This window comes from Mustela lutreola, chromosome X (genome assembly GCF_030435805.1).
Source record: "Mustela lutreola isolate mMusLut2 chromosome X, mMusLut2.pri, whole genome shotgun sequence".
NCBI classification, from domain to species: Eukaryota; Metazoa; Chordata; class Mammalia; order Carnivora; family Mustelidae; genus Mustela; species Mustela lutreola.
In genome coordinates, this window is record NC_081308.1 from 93,356,753 (window position 1) to 93,382,151 (window position 25,399).

The following is a 25,399-nucleotide window of genomic DNA, read 5'->3' on the forward strand; positions in this document are numbered from 1 at the left end:
AGGAAGAACTGAATGCAAAGTCATCAGAGAGGGAGATAAACCACAAAAAATTCTTAACTCTAGGAAACAAACTGAGGGTTGCTGGAGGGGAGGTAAGTGAGGGATGGGGTAATTGGGTGATGGGCATTAAAGAGGGCATGTGAGGGGCGCCTGGGTGGCTCAGTGGGTTAAGCCGCTGCCTTCAGCTCAGGTTATGATCTCAGGGTCCTGGGATCAAGCCCCCGCATCGGGCTCTCTGCTCAGCAAGGAGCCTGCTTCCTCCTCTCTCTCTGCCTGCCTCTCTGCCTGCTTGTGATCTCTCTCTGTCAAATAAATAAATAAAATCTTAAAAAAAAAAAAAGAGGGCATGTGATGTACCACCCACATTATGAGCACGGGGTGTTACATGCAACTGGTGAATTACTGAACACTGCATTTGAAACTAATGACACACTATATTTTGGCTAAATGAATTTAAATAAAAATTTAAAAAAAGAAAATAACCAGCTGACAACTTATAAAATTCCTGTTACATAGCTAGTAACTATGCTTATCATGGTGAATATAGCTTAATGTATAGAATGTCAAATCACTGTGCACACCTGAAAATGGTATAACATTGTATGTCAACTATACTTCAATAGAAATTATAAAGTAAAATACAATTCATGTCACACTCAAACATTACCTAAACAAGGTGTTCTCCTCTACCAGTGGCATCAGCATCTATTGGGAGCTTGTTAGAAATGCAGGCTCTATAGGAGACCTACTGAATCTAACTCTAACCAGTTAATCTGTGTTTTAATAAGTCAATCAAGCAGTTTTGATGCAAGCTGAAGTTTGAGATCATCTAACCTAAATTATCATCATTTAGCAGTTGTCAAAGGTCAGTATTTTTGTTCTCCTGATTATATACATCAAATATTTCAAATATATAATTACAAAAACAACATAGAAATTACTCAAAAAGAAGACAAAATTGCCCATAATTACATTTTTTAGTTAATAATTGTTTTCATTTGTCCATTAAATGTATTGCCTTGCCCATATGTTTGTATTACAATTTTGCAATATTATAATCCAAAAACAATTGTAATTTCAATGGTCATTATAGCAGTTTGTCCCCCTGTTTATTTTTTCTATCTTTAGAAATCCAGTGTTTTCCTGTTAATTTTGTATCTCTCTTGAGAAAGCATTCTTAAAATTATTTTTTCATTTCCATGATCAGGTAATTTTCTTATTGTGATTATAAAGTGCCCTTCTTGTAAAATTGAAACACTTTTATGGGCACCTTTGACTGACAAAGTACATTTTCTTTCTAAGTAAATCAGCTTGTTATTCTTTTTAATACTACCTTGTGGTATATAAAAGAACTTTAGCACAAAAAGTTATCCTTTGTATAATTTCCCCGAACCCTAACTTATACTTTTTCTGTATTTGGAGCAAAAACATTGCCCATAAGTGTTATATAATCAATTAAGGAAGTTCATTCATAGAATTGATATTTTCTGGGTATTTGTTCTGTTGGTTACTAAGAATGCAGTGATGGGGGATGCCTGGGTGGCTCAGTGGGTTAAAGCCTCTGCCTTCGGCTCGGGTCGTGACCCAGGGTCCTGGGATTGAGCCTCGCATCCGGCTCTCTGCTCAGCAGATAGCCTGCTTCCTCCTCTCTTTCTGCCTGTCTCTTTGCATACTTGTGACCTCTGTCTGTCAAATAAATAAATAAAAAATCTTTAAAAAAAAAAGAATGCAGTGATGGAAATAGCATGATCAATTAGATGAAGGGGTAATGGAAAGAGTAGAGTCAAGATTATTACAAATTTGTGGTCTACATTGTGCTCTTTCCTGGAACAGGGAAGATGGTAGAAAGATAATGAACTCAGTGTTTTTTATATTAAATTTGCTCTTGGGAAAATTACACAATTTTTCTTTGTCCCAATTCTTCATCTGTAGAATTGAAATAATGGTGGTATTTACCTCATGTTGTCACTGGGAGAATTAAATAAATAAAACCTGGGAACACTTTAGAATAGCTCGATACATGTTTGTTATCATTATTGGTGAGTTTTCTGTCCCTGTGAGATATTCAAGTGGAGATATTTAAAACAGTTGGCCCTGTGAGCTTAGCTTTTAGGGGAAAAAAAAATGTGTGGATATTTGAGATCTCCCGGGGAGAGAGAGAGAAGGGTCAAAAAGGGAATCCAGAGTAATAGCAATATATAAGGGACAGGCAGAGAGAGAAGATTACTCTACAGTGAAAAGTAAGAGTAGTTTTTTATTTAAATATGGGCAGGCAGCATAAGCTAGTTTTTTTTTTTAAGATTTTATTTATTTATTTGACAGAGATCATAAGTAGGCAGAGAGGCAGGCAGAGAGACACAGGAGGAAGCAGGCTCCCCACTTGAGCAGAGAGCCCGATGCAGGGCTCAATCCCAAGACCCTGGGATCATGACCTGAGCCGAAGGCAGAGGCTTTAATCCACTGAGCCACCCAGGTGCCCCAAGCTAGTTTTTTTTTTTTTTTTTTTTAAAGAAGTTTGGCCTTCACAAATAGATGTACTATTGCCATTTTCTATGTGAATGTTAGCAAATTATAGTAAACTGTAGATTAGTTTTAAGGACTGAATGATTGCCTTTCCACCAGTAGCAAAGGCAGGCAAATAGCAAATGTGAACCTTTCATACCATCTGTGGGAATTAGATAGAAGACCCTCCCTCACCCCACCTCATGGCAGGCTTCTATAGCTTCTATTGCAGGAAACTTTCTACCTTTTAAAGGCTGGGGATTGTTCTTGAAATTCTTTTCGCTACTGTACATTAGGTGCCCTTCTCTCTTCCTTGGTATAATACTGCTCAGTCAGCTAGATAGGAACACAACATTATTTAACTGTAGTATCGGGAGATTTTGGGTATATAGTTATGTTAATACACACACAAGCTTTTTAGCACTCTCCACTTTCAATTTCTGGTTTATTCTTCTCTTATGTATAGCCCAAATAGCAGTTTTGCTTCTAAAAAAATAGCTCTCTTCAAGCATTATCCTCAAGTTTTGGCAGAGAGATGTTTTAAATACTAGTGGAGATCCCAGAATGTAGCTATGTTTTCCACTTATGGAAATCTACTTGAACTATATTTTTTTCCCTCTTAGCTTCCTTTCTGACTTGCGCTTGCAATCACATTTCTACTACCAATTCTCCCAAAAATGGACTATGTAACAATTTGAGACAATCCAGCTCTAGAAATTTTGAACCTTTTGTTTTTTCCCTTTTGCTCTATTTCCCTCAAAATAATTGATGAGGTTGATTAATACTAAATTATCATAATTATATGGCTAATTAAAATAACAAAGAAATATATTTATAGAAAATAGAAAACATGTTAACATGTCAATAGTAGGTATTGCCAAAACTATAGGAATGTTTAGACCTACTATTAATTGGCTAACATTTGCTTCATTGCCTTTGTCACTGGGAGTGGAAACTGACCAGAATAGTCTCTTCATAGTACTTATATTTATTGTGAGTCAGCATAACAAAGAATTATTTAATATAAAATTATCGAAGTTATCTAGACTAAATTTAGTACTTACCACACACACATTCTGCCCCCCCCACATACACACACTGAGGGTGTAATAAAAATCTACCCTACCTTAACCTCTAGGAGTATGTACCTCCAATGGTCCATTAGTCAGTTGCCTTATAGATATGGATGCTTTCTCTTTCTCAGGTGCTGCCTAGGCTGTCACTGTGGATAGGATCTGGTAAAAGGGTTCCTAGAATGAGGTCCAGAGCCTCTGGCCAGAGACTCAGCCTTCAAGCCTTAGAAAAGTAGAGGAACTATTTTCAGCTCTGCAGTTGGGAGCACAAGCCTTAGAGCTGTGAGCCCTCAGGGTTCTCAAACTTAATAGTGATGAGTTTGCTTTCTGTGGTTGGATCTCCTAGGGGGTTCAGGGCTCACACTCTTTCGATAATTGGCTATATGCAAGTTAACTAACCATAATATGTTGATATAATGATATGTTAGTATAGATGGCAGCTCTATATGCCCACCTGTCTGTGCAGATATGCATATCAGGCAACATTGTATAGATGCTGATCAAATGTAGGAAACCTCACAAGTAGGTTAGGAGTCCTTCTGTGCTGGTGTTGATAAGTGCTGTGGTCGGAACTGAGACTTGAGTTCAGTTCAATTAGTAATTCTGAGTAGAGGAAAACAGGTAAATGTTTTTTGTTCTTCTATAATGACCATGTATTCCTTTTTGTATTAATTTTACAACTAGAAGAAATAAAAATTTTTTTTAATGTTCTAGAGCCCTTTTCTGACTAATTTATCTTGTCAGCTAATGAATTTCTATTCTGGATAATCCTGCAACTGCCCTACTCTGGAACAAATCTGAAAACTTCTCAGATGGTTTTTTTTACCCTTCTTCATCGCTGCACCATACTTATTTTATGTTTCCCCTACAGACCAGTTTCCTGGATTTATTGCTGTCTTCCTTGTTAAACTCTTGATGTCAATATATTTAAACTTTACCTCATCTCTGATATGCTTTTTAGTTTCATAAGAAAACGAGAGACTACATTACAATATATGATATAAATTCAGAATGGTTTGTGGTTTTCCACTTACATCTTGTAGGTTTTCCCATGTTAGTAGATATTATGATTTTAGTATCATTAAATCAACATTCTCTAGTCTTTGGGTTCTTTTTAATCTCAACCATACTCATGCTTGAAAATTCACAAATAACTTCATCACAAATAATATTCACTTTGTTTAATTGCAGGGGGAGAGAGGATTTCCAGGTTTGGAAGGCCATCCAGGTTTGCCTGGATTTCCAGGTCCAGAAGGGCCTCCAGGGCCTCGGGGACAAAAGGTATGTGTCAGGTTGCCAACCAGTAATACTAGAGGCATGAAGCCATCTTTAATGTGGGACTAGGTGTCAAATCAACTAAGAAGTTACTGGATTATAGCCAGAAATTAGTGTCTAAATAAAACAATAGAATAACTAAGAGTTTATATTTTATTGTTGGTTTAAAAAACATGAATATTACTGCCATATTCAGATGTTTTTGGAAGATGCTGTTAATTGGATGTGTTTATTGAGATCCTTAACAAAAATTAAGTTTTGTCAGCTCAGCTGAGCTGGAGAGCTAAACTGCCAGGTGTCAGAGTAGCTGATTAAGAAAACAAGCCAAAATGAAAGAAACCATCAAGCCTTTTACTGTGGCAGTGTAATAAGCAAAATGTTTAACCAGCAAAAGCACCAGCTTACCCACTGTTCCATTTTTCCCCATGAAACAGTACCAGTGAGGACCTCGTCTTTGTTGGCCAGCAGGAAGTTAAGGGCTGTGCTGTTATCTAACACTGTTTGGGCCAAGGAATTGAGGCTCGTCCGTTCTGCTGCTAAAACTGAAGTAGTTTCATTAATGAGTTAAGTAAAGGTCAAAGACCGGTTGCACACACATTTTTGGAATTGAATGACCCTGAGTGGGAAAAGTTGCCTGGAGAATACACATGAGTATAATCGATAATACAACATGTCAGTTCTCAGTAACCAGAGTACCTGGTTTTTGGAATTCTTCTCTTTCTCTGTTTAGTTTGATATACTCAGTAGGAGGGGCTGTCTTGAATACGTGACAGTCTCTTACCAATGCCCCATGTGTACATGTTATATTGGTAAGAATGTTGAAGGCCTGACTTTTATAAAAGAAATAGTACCCCAGGGGAGACACATACACAGTGCTTGGTAGTAGGGGTCAGTGAGCCAGAAGTCCCCTCTGGTGGGTAGAGTACTTGAGTAGAATTGGAAAAATTTGTGTAGGGTGAGCACAGTTATGGGGAGTAGGAGGCCACCACTACTGAGGTCAAAATAGGCCCAGCGGCACATCCCACTTCCTTTTTCCCAGATGCTTCAGTTAATCCCATCTCAGAAAGGAGCAATATTACCTGTGAGGAGGCATTTTGTTTCTGTACTCTCAGAGTCCAACTGTGGGAACATCAGGTCCAGTGTAATAAGGTTGGGGTATCTGAGATGCTAAAAAGTTCCATGTTTAGAGAAATGTCCATTTGTTATATTCAGTGGCACAGCAGTAAGGTATTTATCTATGGAATTGAATGGAGGGTGACATACTCAGCGGTTTATCCAATTCAGACTGGTGACAGTTTCCTGGGACAGGTATAGCAGTGAATTTGGTGAGGTAGAAGTCACATAGGCTATTCTGTGGGAGAGAGAGATGAGAGGATAGATCCATATAGCCTTTCTGACCTGTACCCAGGCTCATGGATCCAAAGGTGCCATTGTCCTATCCCCACTGACTGCAACACAGGTAGTCGCTCCTTTACCAATTAGTGAGGATAGCGTCTTATGTGCACTTTAAGATAGGGAATGGGAAGAGAGCATAGCGAATATTAAGATTCGGAGAAGTTCCTGGGTTTTCTAAAAACAGTTCTTTCGGTTGATAGTCCTTTACCTTCTGTATTAGGTAGACTGGTGAACTCACAATGAAAAGGCCAGTTCTGTTCATTTGCCTAGAAAGGAAAAGTAGTCTAAAAACCTTTTTTTCCCTAATCTTATTTCACATAATAGTGGTACATTATGTTACTAGAGTATTGAGATGAAATGGATATTCATCAGGTAGTCTTTCCAATAAAGGAGGAAATTAATTTAAATACATAAGTACTTTTAAACACTTAACTATATCAGAGCATAGATTGGGCGTATGTGCTTGGGCATGACCTCTGAGGAGGTGACAGTACATCATGGTAGTTTTGTTAGATTCAAGAGCAGAAGGGACCTGTGCTGAATTTCCTGAGTGGAACTTTATGTATGTGAAGGAAAAAGCAAGACTCTAAATGACTGCATAGAAGTTAAGAAGATGGGACATTTAACAGAATTTCTTAGGGCTAATGAAGTGTAAAAACAGCAGAATGTTTCTTGTGTACCCAGGAGTGGCACAGAAATAGCAGGGAGATCTGAAAGAGTCAAGTGGTTGGAACTGAGCACCAAGTCAGCAGTAATCCATACATACTACTAGTGTGGGACATCTCAGTAATTCCAGCTGGGATGGGGACTGTCCCACCCTTCAACAACTTGGAGCTCCCTACGTTCTCCATAATTTAGGCACAGCATTACAAAAATGAGGTGGGGACTTCAATCAACTGAGGTTAAATTTCAGTCATGTTAGTGAAGTGTGTGCTTTGAAATAGAAATTAAGCTGAACCATAGAAAAATGAAGTGACATTTCTTGCACCTGAGTTTGCCCAGGAATAGGGGCTAAGTTTCTTGTGTACCATGCTAATTGAGAGGTAGCACTTTTAATAAAGATTTGTGGCAGCTTAAAAAAAGTTAACTACATCCGAATCCCTTTGAAATAGTGTAGCATTAACTAGAACTATTGTACAATAGTATGGTAATTTTTTAAAGGTGTGGTGGTATGCATTTTAGATTTAGAAAGTAGTCCAGTATTTTACTGTGATTCCATTTTAATATCTGTGTAATGAGAAGGCTGTACTGCTTTCCAAACTTTTGGTATTCTAAATTTGAAACACTTTGTGACTCTACCACCAGTATGACTTCATGCTTCCCAGCATAGCTGAATTTATACTTGTTATGTGATTCAGTGTTCTAGTATGTGCATATATATATTAACATATATGCCCAGTCAAAAATTTCATAGGATTGTTCTTTAATCTTTATATCTTATATATGAAAGTAAAGATATATTAAACAAATACATAATTAGGAATGTATAGATATAATTTTCCAAAGGATTTCTGTATTCTTAAACATAAAATTTAATAAATTTTTGATAGATAATATATTCAGTTTTTTTAAAATAAATTAACATAAATTAAGAAAGTACATAATGAAAAATATTTCTTTTCCACCTATGAACATTAGCCACTGAGTTTTACATATCCCTAATAGGTACCAATTTCTAATACTTTCTTGTGAATATATTCAGTGGTTTTTATGGATATGCATATAGATACAAATATATACATGCACACACATGCTCATATACACACAGACACACTTTTACCTCCCTTTGTTTATAAAGTGGTAGCATAATCAACATGTTTGACCTTTGTTTTTCATGTAAAGCACATTGTAGATACCTCATATCAGTATACACAGAACCTTCTCATTGTCTTTTATAACTGCATTATATTCCATTGTGTATGTAAACCATAATTTTTTAAGCCAGTCCACTATTGATGATCAGTTAGATAATTTTCAGGTTTTTTTCTTCTACAAACAGTGCTACTAAGATGTACAATTTTAATACACTTCCTTTCCCCCATGAGGGGTTATCTCTTTACTAGAAATGATATTGCTAGCTCAGAGGGCTATTTATGTATTTTTGTATTTTTATGGATACTGCCAAATTGCCCCACAAGAAGTTGTATGATTTATCCTTGGCTCAGCAATATACAAGAAGAGCAGTTTCCTTATACCTTATACCTACCTGTATCATGAAATTCGGCTTTTTGTCAATCAGATAGATTAAAAATGAATGGTCTTTCAATGCTTTTAGTTTGTATTTCTCTTACTAAGAGTGAGATTAAGCTTTTTTCATAGGTCAAAGAATCAGTTGTGTTTTCTGTGAACTGTCTGCTATGACCTTTCATTTGCCCATTTTTCTATAGCATTCTTGGGGGATTTATGTGTTAATGAACTATTTATATATTAGGGTGATTACCTTTTGTCCGTGTTGTGAGTTGCAGTTATTTCCCCTAGTTTGTCATGTCTTTGCTGAGTATGTGCCTGTGTTTGTGCATGTGTGTGTGTGTGTATTTATGTGTCTCTGTGCGTTTCTCAGGGGTCCTTTGCAGCTTTTGGATTTGAGTAGGAAATGCCTTTCCCACTGAAAGATTATAAAATAATTTTCCCATTTTTTTCTTCTAGTATTTTAATAGTTTGATTTCTTCATGTAAATATCTATTTCTAATTAATTCTTGTGTATGGTTTGTTATATAGGTTCCACCTATATTTATTTTCCAGATGTCCTCACAAATGTGTCCCAGTGTAAATTTCCCCATTGATTTGCAGTGCGGCTTTCAGTATAAACCAAATTACATGAATATATGGACTTGTTTTTAGACGTTCCATACTCTTTCAATGATACACTTTTTCAAATATCAGAACAAAACTATTTTAATTATTGATGTATTATGCTGTATTTTTTTATCTGACAGGGCCAGTTTCCCCTTAATGTTCGTTTTTCTTTTTCCAGAATGTTCCTCAGTGTCCTTGCTTGTTTATTTTTCCATATAAACTTTAGAGTTGCCTTATTCAGTTTGGAAAAAAAAAAACACCTCATGTTATTTCTATTTTTATTGTGTCACATTTTAACTAAATTTGTTGAGAATTGACCATTTTTTTTTGTTGACTCCTATTATCCAAGAACATGGAATGTCTTTCCATTTATTTTCATCTTCCTTTTTGAACTTCAGAAATGTTTTAAGCTTTTCTTCTTACGAATCTTGTACATTTCCTATTAAGATTGTTCCTAAATATTTTACCTCTTTTTGCTATTATAAATTGCATATTTTCTTCCATTAGGTTTTCTAACTGGTAGTTAATATTTAATAAAGCTATTTGTTTTCTCATATTAATTTTATATACAGTCACATAGTTATCTTTCTGAATTACCTTACTGATTATAGTAGTTTTTCATGTAATTTTCTTTGCTTTCCTTGCATGCAATCATATTATTTGCAAATAGTGGTAGTTTTGCCTCACCTTTCCAATTTTTATACCTCTGTTTTCCTCTTATTTAACCAGGTTGGTTAGGACAACCAGCACAGTATTAAGGAATCTTTGTCTTATTTCTGCCCTTAGTGGAAAGACGCAAAAAGATTCATTAAGCAAATAGCCTTCTGGTTGTTTTAAAATAGAATTAGATTTACTTTAATCTCCTTAGAGATGCATCTGTTGTGGAAAGAGTTGATTATTAAACTTTCTAAAAAGCAAGGTATAGTAGGCAGAATAACATCTACCCCCTAATGATGTCCATGATGTAATCCCCAGGACTTGTGAATATGTTAGGTTATAGAGACAAGCAAAATTAAGATTGCAGATAGAATTAAATCTTTTATTCAGCTGGTCTTAAAGAAATTATTCTGGATTATCTGGGTAGTGCCACTATAATCACAAGGGTCCTTTAAATGTGGAAGAGGGAGGCAGAAGAGTCAGTGTCAGATTGATACAATGTTAGAAAGATTCATTCAACCATTGCTGACTTTGAAGATTGAGGAGGGCCATGAGTTGAGAAATGCTGGCTGCTCTAGAAGCTGGAAAAAAGGAAATGGATTATCCTCCTAGAACCTCCAAAAAACAACAGGGTTCTGCCACAGAGACCACTGCCATACTTCTGACTTCCAGAACTCTAAGGTTGTATTGTTTTAAGCCACTAAGTTTGTAGTAATTTATAACAGTAGCATAAGAAACTATGGAAGCCCCACATAAAACATAGAAATAGAACTGCGCTGTTGGAAGGAGGTCTGTGATGTGGGCTTCAAGGAACCTCCAGTGGAACCTCTAAGGTTATGAGTTGTGTAATTCAGAAACCACTTGTGTAAAGCAAGATGTCCCAGGTTAATAAAACCTATCTAAAGCCTCACTAGCTGCATACTCCACTGAAATTCTCATCTTTTGGAGTAGAATTGGGTTTTCTTTATTCCATTAAAAAAACTAGTTAATAAAAACTTAATGAAGCAAAACTTAAAATTCTCAGCAATGCAATTGTAATTTAGAAATGGGTACATAGATTAACACAGAGGTGGGCAGACCTCTTTTTCATGGAGTCTACAGAAGAAATTTAGAAAGTCTATGGTTCTTTCTTTCCTGAGCTCTGCCAGTAGAAAGTGCCTTATAAAACAAAGCAAGGGTTTAAAATGGCAGACTCGAGAGCAGCACATATTTGAGCTCAGAAATGATGCTATTTGGGGCACCTGGGTGGCTCAGTCATTGTCTGCCTCTGGCTCAGGTCATGATCCCAGGGTCCTGGAATTGAGCCCAGCATCAAGCCCCACATCAGGCTCCCTCTTCCGCGAGCTTGCTTCTCTATCTTCCACTCCCTCTGCCTGTGCTTCCCCTGCCATGTGTGTGCCCTCTCTGTCAAGGAAATAAATAAAATCTTAAAAAGGAAAGAAATGATACTCTTTATTACCAGCATGGCAAGAAGATTGGCACAATATAGAAACTGCCCAGATTTTCAGCTTGTATTTGGGTTATGCATGAATGATTTGAGGTGTATCAATACCACTATTTCATCTTCGTTTTGTATGATTTTCAGGGTTCACTTTACAGATAAAAAGTTTCTGCTACATGTCAGCAGTTTTCTTCTCAATAAGTGAAGACCTTTTTTTTTTTTAATAACTTACCTCAGTGCTTTCAGTATCGATGATAAATGCTTCTTTCTTAGGTATATAAGTTTCTCACTTTCACAAAGATTCACAAAAATTTAAGTCTCATCGTTATAATGTAAAATTAGTTATTTGAGGGCTATTTTTGGAGGAACAAGAACTAAATATATTGTGTTTTTCAGGGTGATGATGGAATTCCAGGGCCACCGGGACCAAAAGGAATCAGAGTAAGTGATATTTGCTGTATATCAAAAGTTTCGCTCGTCAAAACAGAGAAAAAGCAAATGAAGTATTGTGAGATAACTGAAAAAGATCATATTAAAATGAAAAAATAGAAATATAGTCTTTAAAAAGTTAAATGTAAGACTTGGTATATGTCTACAATTAGCCTTTCTTTAGTATTTTGGTAGTTATCTATGTATCCAGATGTCTGCTTAAACTAATGTAAGATTTTAAATTAGTTTATGGATAAGAAATACAAAAGTGATAAATTCTAACAGTTCATCAGTTTATTAAAAACATGTATCCTACATTAAACCAGAACTTCCCAACCATGTGATCTCAGTCCTCTGGGTTCAGGTTGAGTACCCTTCTTGTGTACCATATACAAATATAATTTTCTTTGTTATCTTGAAGAGAGTCAGTTTGGGAAGCTCTAATTTAAATCACTGTGTTAAAAAGTAACTACTTTGGAAGTATACAACATTTTCTCAATTCTAAGATGTATAATTTTTCGTGTTAATGTTCTGAAAACCAGGTTTTGTCTCAAAATAGAAGTGCATATTTAAGTGATTTTTCTGAAAAGCTTTTAGGTTGACATATATCTTTCATTGTGTTTCAGAATTGGGGGAATCTAGTTTAAAAATAGTCCTGGCTTTTGGAAAACCGTATTTAACTTTTCTGAGCCTCAGTTTCTTCATTTGTTAAATTAGAGAGTTAATACAATCTCCAAGGTGCTTTTTAGCTCCAAAATTCTGTGTTCATAGATTGACAAGGCCCTTTAATACAAGTATAAAGTACATGGGTGATGACATAACATATTTATTTATGTGACAAAGAAAGTTAAACATTCTGATCCCTTAATCTCCAGAAATTTAGTAGCTGTACAAATTTTATATAAACATTAAAAACATTCTGTTTGCTGTATACTTCTTGACAACATATAGTTTGTTGTGCTACTCATGCCTGGTGTTTTTTAGGGAACTGGATAAACAGGAAAGAAACTCAAAACCTTGTCCATTCTTTGAATTACTATTTGAAAGTACCTGAGTAGTCTGTGTCCCTCAACTAGAACTTCAGAAGTACATAGGAATAGGTAACCCGATAGTTCCTCATCCTTGCCTCTCAGCCCATAGGCAATCTTGACATCCAAAATTTGAAAGACTTATTATGGAAAATTTTAAGCATACCCAAATGTACAGAGAATATAGTACAGTGAACCCCATGTGCCCATCAGTCAGCTTTAAAAGTTAGCAACATTTTGACAAGTTTATTTCATCTATACCCCACCACTATTTTGGGGGAGTATTTTTAGGTAAATCCCACATATCATTCATTCCACCAATGAATACTTCAGTATGTCTACTGATAGCCACATGACCAGTATACCATTATTACACCTCAAAAAAGTAGCAGTAATTTTTCAAATATACTTTAAAACTCAGTCCTTATTAAGATTTCTATGGTAAATGTCCTTTAACAGTAGGTTTGTTCAAACCAGGATCCAATCAAGTTCCACATACTGTATTTGGTTGCTGTGTGTCTTAAGCCTCTTTTATTATGCTATTGGAGAAACTGGGTCATTTGTATTATACTTCATTCTACGTTCTGGATATGACTATTTCTTCATGAAGTCATTTATTTCTTTTTATATATTTTTAAGATTGTATTTATTTGAGAGATTTGAGAGTGAATGAGTGAAAGAGAGTGCATGTGCATGAGCGGGGGGCGGGGCGGGGGGCAGAAGGAGAGGGAGAAGCAGACTCCCCGCTGAGCAGGTAAGGGGATGCTGGATTCTATCCCAGGACTTTGGGATAATGACTTGAGCCGAAGGCAGATGCGCAACTGGCTGAACCACCCAGGCACCCCCAAGATGTCGTTTTCATTGTTCGTCTGCCCCCATATTTCATGCAGACTGGAGGTTACCTTATAAGAGGTACTAGAGAACTTTCTGGGGATATAGAAAGATCTGTGTACTTAAGATTTGTATATTATACTATACATAAATTATACTGCAAAATATGAAAGAAAATAGAAAAAGAATACTATATACATAGTGCTGCATACTTACTAATGAATTACATCTTATGGCACAAACATCTGTTATCCCACTTTTTTGATGTTAGGCTTGATCAGTTGTCTCAGGTATATGAGCCTGATTTTGCCATCGGAATTTCCCCATCAACTTTCATCTAATGGTTTAGTATTTATTGGTGACCATTGCCTAGATCCATGGTAGTGAGATAGTACACCAGCAACTTTGAGTGATGGTCGGGAAGGTTTTAAGAATTTGTTATCATTATAAACACATGGAATTTATGGGACCAGTCACTTATACTCATTATTCTTTTTGAAGCCAAATTATCCTATCTTTGGCTTGTGAGAATCCCTTTAAGTTGGCCCCTGTCTTGTGTCCTTTTGAAAAAAAATATTGATTTTTGATAACTTCCTTGCTTTTTTTTTTTAAATATAATTTTTTATTTTTTTATAAACATATATTTTTATCCCCAGGGGTACAGGTCTGTGAATCACCAGGTTTACACACTTCACAGCACTCACCAAAGCACATACCCTCCCCAATGTCCACAATCCCACCCCCTTCTCCCAAACCCCCTCCCCCCAGCAACCCTCAGTTTGTTTTGTGAGATTAAGAGTCACTTATGGTTTGTCTCCCTCCCAATCCCATCTTCTTTCATTTATTCTTCTCGTACCCACTTAAGCCCCCATGTTGCAACACCACTTCCTCATATCAGGGAGATCATATGATAGTTGTCTTTCTCCGCCTGACTTATTTCGCTAAGCATGATACGCTCTAGTTCCATCCATGTTGTCGCAAATGACAAGATTTCATTTCTTTTGATGGCTGCATAGTATTCCATTATGTATATATACCACATCTTCTTGATCCATTCATCTGTTGATGGACATCTAGGTTCTTTCCATAGTTTGGCTATTGTGGACATTGCTGCTATAAACATTCGAGTACACGTGCCCCTTTGGATCACTACGTTTGTATCTTTAGGGTAAATACCCAATAGTGCAATTGCTGGGTCATAGGGCAGTTCTATTTTCAACATTTTGAGGAACCTCCATGCTGTTTTCCAGAGAGGTTGCACCAGCTTGCATTCCCACCAACAGTGTAGGAGGGTTCCCCTTTCTCCACATCCTCGCCAGCATCTGTCATTTCCTGACTTGTTGATTTTAGCCATTCTGACTGGTGTGAGGTGATATCGCATTGTGGTTTTGATTTGTATTTCCCTGATGCCGAGTGATATGGAGCACTTTTTCATGTGTCTGTTGGCCATCTGGATGTCTTCTTTGCAGAAATGTCTGTTCATGTCCTCTGCCCATTTCTTGATTGGATTATTTGTTCTTTGGGTGTTGAGTTTGCTAAGTTCTTTATAGATTCTGGACACTAGTCCTTTATCTGATATGTCGTTTGCAAATATCTTCTCCCATTCTGTCAGTTGTCTTTTGATTTTGTTAACTGTTTCCTTTGCTGTGCAAAAGCTTTTGATCTTGATGAAATCCCAATAGACTCTCAACTCTATGGTCAACTAATCTTCGACAAAGCAGGAAAGAATGTCCAATGGAACAAAGACAGCCTCTTCAATAAATGGTGCTGGGAAAATTGGACAGCCACATGCAGAAAAATGAAATTGGACCATTTCCTTACACCACACACGAAAATAGACTCAAAATGGATGAAGGACCTAAATGTGCAAAAGGAATCCATCAAAATCCTTGAAGAGAACACAGGCAGCAACCTCTTCGACCTCAGCCGCAGCAACATCTTCCTAGGAACAACGCAAAAGGCAAGGGAAGCAAGGGCAAAAATGAACTATTGGGATTTCATCAAGATCAAAAGCCCTTGCTTTTTGATACAGGACTCCTCAGGCTCATTTTGTACATTTCCTCTCCAGATCTGAAATTGGCCATGTATCTGATTCTAGGCTCTTTCTAGTAAAAAATACGATTTAGATACCATAGTCTAATGTTAGGGGTTTTCTTTGCTATGGGTAGTCAGTTATTTTGGTGTCTTTTCAGTTGACAGAATTAAGAAAAAAGTATTTTCTAAAGAGAAAAAATATCATGAGTTTATATTATTACTTCCAATTGAAACTTAAAGTGATAAGAGTTCATATACTTTCTCTTTCCCCTGCCACCTTCCCCTCTCTTTGGTGAAAATCTTGATTCCTAATAACATTAATATAATTTATTATTTTCTTTATCCTACAATATAAATATGATACCTTCAAAATAACAATTTGCAAGTGAACAAAATAACGATTTCAATTTTAGTTGTAATGATAGAATTCTTAAGTGCCATTATTCCTTTGCTGTTCTTTTTTCCTCTTTGAATTGGCTGGTTTCACTAATAAAGTACAGGTGAAATATCTGTTTTAAAGGTACTTGAAGTAATTTTTTTCTTTGCATGGTTTATGTCAACAACCAGATATATATTAAGTTCATTGGTTCCAGTTTGGAAGGCAGCTATGCTCACCACTATACCACCAACGCTGCACACCATTGGTTCCAGTTTGTTTCAATTTTTAATAGTTTTCTCTTTTTGCCTCTTCTTACTTGTTATTTTTAATTATTTAAAATATTTACATTGCTTTCTAATAATGGTATAGTCAGAGATGCTTCCTACCTATTCTTGCCATCCCCCATTGTTTTTCCCCTTGCCTCTACCTTTTTCCCATTATACGTTATTTTTTTTAATTTTTTATTTTTTAAATTTCTTTTCAGTGTACCAGAATTCATGGTTTATGCACCACATTCAGTGCTCCATGCAATATGTGCCCTTCATAATACCCAACATCAGGCTCACCTACCTTCCCACCCCCAGACCATTCAAAACCCTCATATTATTTTTCAGAGTCAGTAGTCTCTCATGTTTCATGTCCCCCTCCAATTTCCCTCAACTCCCTTCTGCTCTCCATCTCCCCATATCCTCCGTGTTATTTCTTATGCTCCAGAAATAAGTGAAACCATATGATAATTGACTCTCTCTGCTTGACTTCTTTCACTCAGCATAATCTCTTCTAGTCCCGTCCATGTTGCTACAAAAGTTGGGTATTCATCCTTTCTGATGGAGGCATAATACTCCATAGTGTATATGGACTACATCTTCCTTATCCAGTCGTCCGTTGAAGGGCATCTTGGTTCTTTCCACAGTTTGGCGACTGTGGCCATTGCTGCTATGAACATTGGGGTACAGATGGCCCTTCTTTTCACTACATCTGTATCTTTGACATGAACAGACATTTCTCCAATGAAGACATGCAAATGGATATCAGACACATGAAAAAATGTTCATCATCATGTCTCCAAAGGCAAAGGAAACAAAAGCGAAAATGAACTTTTGGGACTTCATCAAAATCAAAAGCTTTTGCACAGCCAAGGAAACAGTCAAGAAAACAAAGAGGCAACCCACGGAATGGGAGAAGATATTTGCAAATGAAAGTACAGACAAAAGGTTGATATCCAGGATCTATAAAGAACTGCTCAAACTCAACACACACAAAACAGGCAATCATATCAAAAAATGGGCAGAAGATATGAACAGACTTTTCCAATGAAGACATACAAATAGCTATCAGACACATGAAAAAATGTTCATCATCACTATCCATTAGGGAGATTCAAATTAAAACCACATTGAGATATCACCTTACACCAGTAAGAATGGCCAAAATTAGGAAGACAGGAAAGAACATGTGTTGGAGGGGATGTGGAGAAAGGGGAACCCTCTTCCACTGTTGGTGGGAATGCAAGTTGGTGCAGCCTCTTTGGAGAACAGTGTGGAGATTCCTCAAGAAATTAAAAATAGACCTTCCCTATGACCCTGCCATTGCACTACTGGGTATTTACCCCAAAGATACAGATGTTGTGAAAAGAAGGGCCATCTGTACCCCAATGTTTATAGCAGCAATGGCCACAGTCACCAAACTATGGAAAGAACCAAGATGCCCTTCAACGGACTAATGGATAAGGAAGATGTGGCCCATATACACTATGGAGTATTATGCCTCCATCAGAAAGGACGAATACCCAACTTTTGTAGCAACATGGATGGGACTAGAAGAGATTATGCTGAGTGAAAGAAGTCAAGCAGAGAGAGTCAATTATCGTATGGTTTCACTTATTTGTGGAGCATAACAAATAGCATGGAGGACATGGTGAGATAGAGAGGAGAAGGGAGTTGGGAGAAATTGGAAGGGGAGATGAACCATGAGAGACTATGGTCTCTGAAAAACAATCTGAAGATTTTGAAGGGGGGGGGTGGGTGGTCGGGGTACCAGGTGGTGGGTATTATGAAGGGCACGGATTGCATGGAGCACTGGGTGTGGTGCAAAAATAATGAATACTGTTATGCTGAAAATAAAAAATAAATTAAAAAAAATGTTCATCATCACTAGCCATCAGGGAGATTCAAATCAAAACCACATTGAGATACCACCTTACACTAGTTAGAATGGCCAAAATTAACGAGACAGTAAACTATGTGTGTTGGAGAGGATGTGGAGAAAGGGTAACCCTCTTGTTGGTGGGAATGGAAGTTGGTGCAGCCACTTTGGAAAACAGTGTGGAGATTCCTTAAGAAATTAAAAATAGAGCTTCCCTATGACCCTGCAGTTGCACTACTGGGTATTTACCCCAAAGATAGATGTAGTTATTTTGATTATTTTTTGATTATCTTTTCACTGTTTGGTGTCTCCACCCTTCTTATAAAAGTGTTGCATATTATACATGCTACTTACACTTTGTTTCTTTTACTTAGCATCGTGTCCTGGAGATTACTACATATTTCAGTGCACAGAAATCTTTCTTATTCTTTTAAAGGGCTGCATAGGTTTACATTATGTGGATGTGCCATAATTTATTTGTCATGCCCCTATTGTTCCTAGTGTTTAGCGATAATTATGGTTATATGGTGATTTCTTTTAATTATTTTTATTAACATATAATGTATTACATGTTACAGGCTGTGTCCGTCAGGGGTACAGGTTTATGAATCATCAGGCTTACACATTTCACAGCACTCACCATAGCCATTTCTCTCTCTCTCTCTGTGTCTTTTTTTTAAGATGTTATTTATTTATTTATTTATTTATTTATTTATTTATTTGAGAGGGAGGGAGAGAGACTAAGAGGGACAGAGAATGCATCCATGAGCAGGGGGAAGGAGAAGCAGATTCCCCAGTGAGCAGGGAGCCCAACGTGGGGCTCAATCCCAGGACTTGAGGATCATGTCCTGAGCTAAAGGCAAATGCCCAACCTAGTAAGCCACCTAGGCACCCCTATGTCATATTTCTTAAACTTTAGTTATAACAATTCTGTAATCAGTAACCTTGAAATTGAGATTTTGTTTCATAATTTCTAGTGTACCTTTGGGATAGGTTCTTAGAAGTGGGTTGCTTTAAAATGTAAAACTGTGTAATTTTGCTAGCTACTTCAAATTTCTCTCCATGATATTTGAATCCCATTAGCTGTGTGTAAGAGCACCTCTTTCACAGAGTCTCACCTACAAAGAATATTGCCAAACTTGTATTTTTGCCAATTCTGACAGGGAAATTTGAAGAATTTTTGGAGCGATCACACTGATGTTTGCAGGAGCAGATATATTTGCCACTTATCCATCCCTTGCTAAATTCAGTATTCATCACAAACCAGGGACAACCACTTTATCTTTTAGGAAAGACATTTATTCCATGAATTTGCCCACTCCTCCTAAGTGCAATGAAGACAATGGTCCCTCAAGTAGGAGTTTTTTCGATAGTTTCCAGGGAAGAGACTTTTAAATACATGTAGGAGGGTTTTTTTTTCTTTATAGAAAGCAAGTGGTAATTATGAATGAGACACATTTGTCCATTGCTATTCTAAATGTACTTTTTGTAACTCCCTTAGGTAGGATATAATTTTATTCTTACTGATTGTTTTTTGGTTCAAGGAATTTCTTTCTTATTATAGGGTCCTCCTGGACTTCCTGGATTTCCAGGGACACCAGGTCTTCCTGTAAGTAGAATTTGGCTTTTTAATTGAAAATTCCTTCAAAAGTATTCTAAGAAATATTATATATTTCTTATATATATTATATATTTCTTATATATATTATAACCCTTTTCAAAGGGAATGCCAGGCCATGATGGGGCCCCAGGACCTCAAGGTATCCCTGGATGCAATGGAACCAAGGTGAGATTTTTTTTTTCAACTTAATCTTAGGCAATATGCTTGATAATAATAGATTTTAAAGTTTAAGGAAATCAGTATGAAGAATATTAGAGATATTTTAGCTTCATGTCTAAGACATATATAGGATATGTTTTGTGTTAAAACTTTCAATATATTGAAAGATCAATTCTTTAGACATGGATAGTCAGCTGAGATATTACATTAGATTAAAGATTATTTACTGAATCCTATTTTGACTTTAGTGTAAAGTAGGATGAGAGTTAAAAAGGAATTAGGGTATATAAGTTTCAGATATTATGTTAGTTGTTAAGAGTAATACTTAATGAATGTCATTCATTACCTTTGCCTTTTTTAAAACTAGGTACAATGTAAGATTTCAAAAGTTCATGTTTTTGAATTTTTTTTACCTTGCCTAATAACTTAAGAAAAATCCTAAAAATCTACCTGTAATATAGGACATTAACTTTTACTATAAACTATTAGTATGAAAATGGAAACTCTTCTCCATCAGCTAAAATGAATTTAGTATTTAAAAAGAAAAATAAAACCTTACAAATGAAAAACATTTTTCCAACCCACTTTTCTTACCTTTCATCAACTGTTTGAATTTATTATAAGATGATAGCAAGGATAAAAAATGAGAAAAATTTGCTTTTTTGACAGATTGTTTATTATAGCCTCTGTTCTTATTCCCTCACTTTTCTCATTTTCCTGTCTACTAATGCAATGTTTTTATTTTCTGTATATCCTTTTGGCATTTTCCATTCTGCACATATTTTCTGTGGAATTGTTTATGAAATATCCTCGATCCTTCTAACTTAGTGGCATGTGTCAGATGTTGTATTGGGGTACATATTTAAAATAACTTGAACAAACTCTTTTGTATTATGAAGACTGTATTTTGTGGTAATTGTTGCAATATATACGTGAAGGCAATAAAATTATTTTTACCTCCAATATTGCTCCAGGTCTCAGTGACCTTTGCCACCAACATTTTTGGGGGCTGGGGATTTGTGAGGCTTACATGAGTTCTTTTTTTTTTTAATTAAATTTATTTATTTTCAGCATAACAGTATTCATTATTTTTTCACCACACCCAGTGCTCCATGCAATCCATGCCCTCTCCAATACCCACCACCTGGTACCCCAAGCTCCCACCCCCCACCCCTTCAAACCCCTCAGATTGTTTTTCAGAGTCCATAGTCTCTCATGATTTACCTCCCCTTCCAATTTCCCCCAACTCCCTCATTTCAGCTGGGGCAGCCTTACAGTGACAGGACTAACGTGGAGTAGTTTGCATGGAACATTGCTTTTAAAGTGGGTTACATTCTTGTGTCTATTCTGGTTATTTGTTTATTTGCCAGCATGCCTTGAGCAACAAAAAGACCACTAGCCAAAATTCTAAATTTGAAGACCAATGTATCCACAATGCATATAGTCTACTATATGATGAAAGGGATGTTTTCTTTCTTTTTATAAAGCAGCACCTTAGCAGATCTCATGATTAGTTTATGTGTGAGGCCCCCTATTATGTGAGCAACAAATTTTTTAATTGAATTTATTATGTATACTTTCAGATTAATATTTTTAAATATTTCTTACTATGAAACTAATAGAATGAGCCCTAGAGATGGAATCAGAATATATGGGTTCTTTTGTTTTCTGTCTTCTAAACTTGATGTACAGGTCTCTGGGCCAGTTTTTTACATATGTAAAAAGTGATGGAGAGAGGAGTACTGGACAAAGTAACTCAAAGGCCCACAGCTATAATAATCTTACTCTTTTAATCCTTTGAGAAGGATGTGTCTAGGATTACTATAGCATGTAGACATTAGAAACGAGGTTGCATTGGGGTTCTTCTACAGCAATTTTACTTTTGTTTTCCAAACCAAGTGTCCATATTAGTACTTTACAATGGTGAGTGAGAAAAATCGGGTACCTAGAAAACATAATGACCTGCAATTGCCAGAACAATTGCTGTTATTGTCCTTTTAGTGATATTAATGGCATTCTTTCTTACCATCTTTTCCTCTTTACAAAAATAATTTGAAATAGCTTATAATAAAAGAAAAATGCGATAAGGCAGTTAAAATAAGAATCTATTTAATGCATGGGCAGGAAATTGAGATAAATCATTAACTATTAAATGTGATGATGGCCAGGAGTCTTTGGTGTGATCATCTCAAAATGGATTTGTCAGAAGGAAATGACTGGGGTAGAAGATTTTTTCTTTATTTCAGATTAGGATTGATGAGTAGGGATAAAAGTATCTTAGAAAGCTGAACTGATATGGACAGTTGATATTGAAGTAATTTGAAAGGGGAGAATAATAAGTTTTTGGCAACCTGGCATGTTTCAGAAAGACTTTTACAGGAATCTTTTCAACAACTTATTGTTTATTGGTATAGTTATGCTTTGTTTCTTGTTCTTCCATACTCTATTATTTTTACCTCCTAGGGAGAACGTGGATTTCCAGGAAGTCCCGGTTTTCCTGGTTTACAGGGTCCTCCAGTAAGTTACACAATTTGAGATTATAATGAAGACAGGAATTGACAGAAGCAGAAGTGTAGAAAGTGAGCTCAGTCCATTCGTGTGGAGCATTGAAAACTAGTAAACTATAAAAAGATTCTTTTTAAAAAGGAGTTGGTAATACAGCTCTGTGCTGGATAAAAGCAAGGATTCTGTTGTATTTAATATAAATGTCATCTTTATGTATCCTAAGATACTGTTTACTTAGAATGACCCTACAGTAATCTATTTAATTGACTCTATTTGGAAAGCAGTGTGTTCTTTTGCTCGCACCCCTCTCATATATATAAAATAATCCTTATCTTTTTAATAATAGGGACCTCCTGGGATCCCAGGTATGAAGGTAAGCATCTCATACTAGAAAAGTAAACATTTTGAATAAGATATTTAGAAAGCTAATAATAATAATAATCATCATCATCATCATCATCATCAGATAATGTCTGACTTCTGCCTTAAAATAGATGTTTCTACAAATTTGTGTGGTTACCTACAAGCCCTCCTTAAGTAATCTCCTTTGTTCCATGGAAGTATCTTCTGTGTGTTGATACACGTGTAAATGTGTATATAGACTCAATTTTCTTTTCTTCTTTTTAAAAAAAAAAGATTTTATTTGAGAGAGAGAAGGAGCATGAGCAGGGGTAGGGGCAGAGGGAAAGGGAAAAGCAGACTCACCTCTGAGCGGGGAGCCCAACACCAGGCTTGGTCATAGTACCCCGGGATCATGACCTGAGCTGAAGGCAGACACTTAACTGAGCCAGCCAGGCGCCCCTCGAGTTTCTTCTCTGATACTTTCAGTTCCCATCACATTTTGGTGCAGTTGACCATCTGCTCTCTCTAGAAATGCTCTTTTTCCCTGACTTCTGTGACACTATCCTTTCATGATATTTCTCCTATATCTCTTTGGTCATCACGGTCTGCTATAGGAGCTCATTCTATTCTATGTAGCAGGTATCAGGACACAGTTCTGACCCCTTTTTCTCTTCTGTGCCTAGCAATATTGTTAAAACTCATGGTATTGTTTACTCTATAGCTGCTGAATACCTACATTTATATCTCTAGACTTTTCTTATGCATTAGATGCATGTATTAAACTGCCTCCCTGACATCTCTACTCAGATATCTCTGAGACATTCAAATTAACATGTTCAAAGTTAACCCAGACCCCTGAAACCTGAAAGTTAGTATTTACATCTTCTACTCCTTCACACACCTCCTCATTCCATTCTACCACTAAATACTGTTAATTTTGCCTATAAAATGTATCTTGTCTCCCTCTTCAGTGCTACCACACTAACCATATTGTCTCATCTGGACTATTATAATAGCTTCTTCTTAATTAGTCTTTTTTTTCCCCACTACTATCCCTCACCTCACAGCTTGACTTATTCTAGATTAAATACTCAAGAATGACCTTTTAAAAACATAAACCAGTAATTTAATCTCACTGCTTATAAACTTTCAAGGGCTTCCCACTGCATCTGAGATACAGTCCATATTCTTTTTCAAGGCCTATAAGACCTGCATGTTCTGGACCCTGCTTACATTTCCAGACTTGTCTTTAAACCACTTTTCCCTTGGCTCACTGATCACACTGGTCTGCATGAAGTCATTTGAATGTACCAAGCTCTTCATTTTTTGGGACCTTTGTAGATGCTACTTCAACTACCTAATACTCTTAACCCATTTTTACCTGGCTGACTCTTGATTATCCATTAGATCTCAGCCTCCATGTTGCCTTCATGGATTGCTCTTTTTCAAGTACCCAAACTAATTCTTCCATTATATCTTTTTTTAAATGAAATATATTTAATGTGTAACACTGTATAAATTTAAGGTATGTAACATGTTAATTTGATACATTTATATATTATGGTTGCCATCATAACACTAATTAGTGCCTCTATCATGTCACATAATTATCACTTCTTTTCAGTTCTCCGCTTTCTTTATCATGTACCATGTTCTTTTTCTCCATAGCCTTTAACTGAACCTTTTGTCATCTTATTTACATGTTATGATCTGCATTTCAAAGCCAGTACATTGATATCACCATGAGGACAGAGGTCTTGCTTATCTCCTTCACTACTGAGTATTCAGAGCCTAACAGTTCTTGGAAAATAGTAATAATTAATAAACGTTTTTTAGTGAATAGGTAACTGAAGGTACCACAGGCTTTTAATAAATCGGTTGTACTTCAGTGTATTATGGCCACTTCCCCATTTCCCTTTAAAAGGTGAATTTATTCATGTTAATTACTGAGATAGCCTAATCTTCAGAACATTTATATGACAGATTTAATTTTCAGATTTTTTTTTGTGCTCTTGCCCATTTTCTTGTGTCATAACTGTTACTGATGATTTCTTTCAGGGAGAACCAGGCAGTATAATTATGTCATCACTGCCAGGACCAAAGGGTAATCCAGGATATCCAGGTCCTCCTGGAATACAAGTAAGTATCCAGTGATTTTCTTCTTTTTTTTATTAACTAAATCAGATCACAGTGTCACTTTTTTCCCTTCAGTCTTTAGTTCCCTCTATTTTAGTTATGGAAATTATCTGAAGTTTGATAGACATTGCATGTACCTCATACCTGAAAATAAAAGTAATCTGGACCAGGAAGAATTTTATAAAGGACTGCTTTGTTCTTTTATCTTTCTATCCAGTTTCCATGGAAATTTTTGTTTTGGGGTTTGGCAGCCGAAAGACACTTCTGTATTCTTTTTCTTCTGCTGTGAGGATTAGTACGTGGTAGGAGTAGCTCTGATAACTGTAAATGGTCTGATTAAAAATAAAAATTGTAGGACTCTCATTTAAGATATTAGAAGACATCATTTGTAACACTGTTAGTTATGTATAACATATGAACATATTTTGAAGGCTGAAGGAATAAAATTTATGCATGCTGAACATCAAGTATAATCTTTTATTTATTTATTTGACAGAAAGAGACACAGCAAGAGAGGGAACAGAAGTAGGGGGTGTAGGAGAGAGAGAAGCAGACTTCCCCTGGAGCAGGGAGCCCGACCTGCGGCTCATGACCTCAGATCATGACCTGAGCTGAAGGCAGATGCTCAGCAACTGAACCACCCAGGCGTCC

The 25,399-nt window shown here is 36.3% G+C and overlaps 1 protein-coding gene across 1 annotated transcript in view; it reads left to right on the forward strand.

Moving 5' to 3' along the window:
* COL4A5 (collagen type IV alpha 5 chain) overlaps nt 1–25,399 on the forward strand; it is a 253,144-nt gene that overhangs the window by 104,005 nt on the left and 123,740 nt on the right. Inside the window, exons 3-9 of the mRNA XM_059158581.1 lie at nt 4,767–4,856; nt 11,536–11,580; nt 19,550–19,594; nt 19,709–19,771; nt 22,229–22,282; nt 22,617–22,643; nt 24,671–24,751. Of these exons, the coding sequence (XP_059014564.1) occupies nt 4,767–4,856; nt 11,536–11,580; nt 19,550–19,594; nt 19,709–19,771; nt 22,229–22,282; nt 22,617–22,643; nt 24,671–24,751 (405 nt within the window). The remainder of the gene's footprint in view (nt 1–4,766; nt 4,857–11,535; nt 11,581–19,549; nt 19,595–19,708; nt 19,772–22,228; nt 22,283–22,616; nt 22,644–24,670; nt 24,752–25,399) is intronic.